Consider the following 1,185-nt stretch of genomic DNA (forward strand, 5'->3'; position numbering starts at 1 on the left):
GATGTATTGATCAGATATATCACCGAGATCTCCTCAATGCTATCACATATAAAGAATTCCTTTGAATCCTGTCTTGTCTTTTTATCTGTAAAGAACCACAGTAGTTCAATTAAGTCACTACCTCTTTCAGTGAATAAGATCCATCACTACCTGAACAATAGACATGTATTGTAGCGGTCCCCAAGCTTTTACACACCAGGGACTGTTTTCATGGAAGACAATTTTTCCACAGACTGGTGGGGAGGATGGTTTTGGGATGATTCAAGCACATTGCATTTATTGTGCACTTTATTTCTGTTTTTATTACATTGTAATATATAATGAAATAATTATACAACTCACCGTAGGTTGGGGAACTCCCGATATAATGTGTGTGCTAGTAAAAGTCTCTTAATAAAATGGACCAATAATAATACCTTTCAAAGAAAACAGCACTTTGAAGCTGAAACCACTATTTGCGACATTTAAGTACCTATATGAGGATTTCTTGCCTTAAGTGAGTTAAATGTTTGGTTGTCAGAAGAGTAGGAAGACAAAAGTAAGAATAGAATGTATAAATTTATAGGAAACAGTATATAATCGCAAAGAAATACTGAAATTAAATTTTTGTAGCATTTAAGACTATTAAAGAGATAGAATTATGAAATTCAAATAATCTATTAACGAAAGTTTTAACACAATTTTAAAATTGGAAAAACTTTTCCTAAAGAAAATCAACACTTGGACATAATATAAATTTAACTAGAAGGAAACATAAAATGAGGCACCAGACATATTCTTCTCTGACTTATTAAGTCCCTCGTACAGTGTGGAATACTCTTGAGGAAAAGTTCTAGAACAGTCAAAATTTCGATTTGCCCCAATGTACTACTGAAAAACTATTGGAAAACAAAATTATAAAGATGTCACTTATATTAGATTCAAAAATATTTCTCATTAGGAATTAATGTAACTAATGTTATATAACATGTATGAATTTATGACACTGGTCAATGATCAGCACAATTTAACCTAATACATTGATTATATAAGTCATATTTACCCCTTATATCCTTTGCTCTCTCTGTTGCATGATTTGTTCATTTCATTTCTCCTAATGATCACAGTGGTGAAAATTATAAGAAATGGTAGAAGAATGTAGAAACTCAAAATAAGCCAGTTGTTCTGAGGTGTATTGTGGTCTTT

At 31.4% G+C, this 1,185-nt stretch overlaps 1 protein-coding gene across 1 annotated transcript in view; it reads right to left on the reverse strand.

The window, feature by feature from the left end:
• Window positions 1-1,042: 1,042 nt before the first annotated feature.
• Window positions 1,043-1,185, reverse strand: part of LOC105825806 (disintegrin and metalloproteinase domain-containing protein 18-like) — a gene marked incomplete at both ends in the record, with an annotated part of 4,239 nt that continues 4,096 nt past the window's right edge. Inside the window, one exon of the mRNA XM_012663703.1 lies at window positions 1,043-1,181. Within this exon, the coding sequence (XP_012519157.1) occupies window positions 1,043-1,181 (139 nt within the window). The remainder of the gene's footprint in view (window positions 1,182-1,185) is intronic.

Source organism: Propithecus coquereli, unplaced genomic scaffold (genome assembly GCF_000956105.1).
Source record: "Propithecus coquereli isolate 6110/MARCELLA unplaced genomic scaffold, Pcoq_1.0 Scaffold824, whole genome shotgun sequence".
In the NCBI taxonomy this organism is placed as follows: domain Eukaryota; kingdom Metazoa; phylum Chordata; class Mammalia; order Primates; family Indriidae; genus Propithecus; species Propithecus coquereli.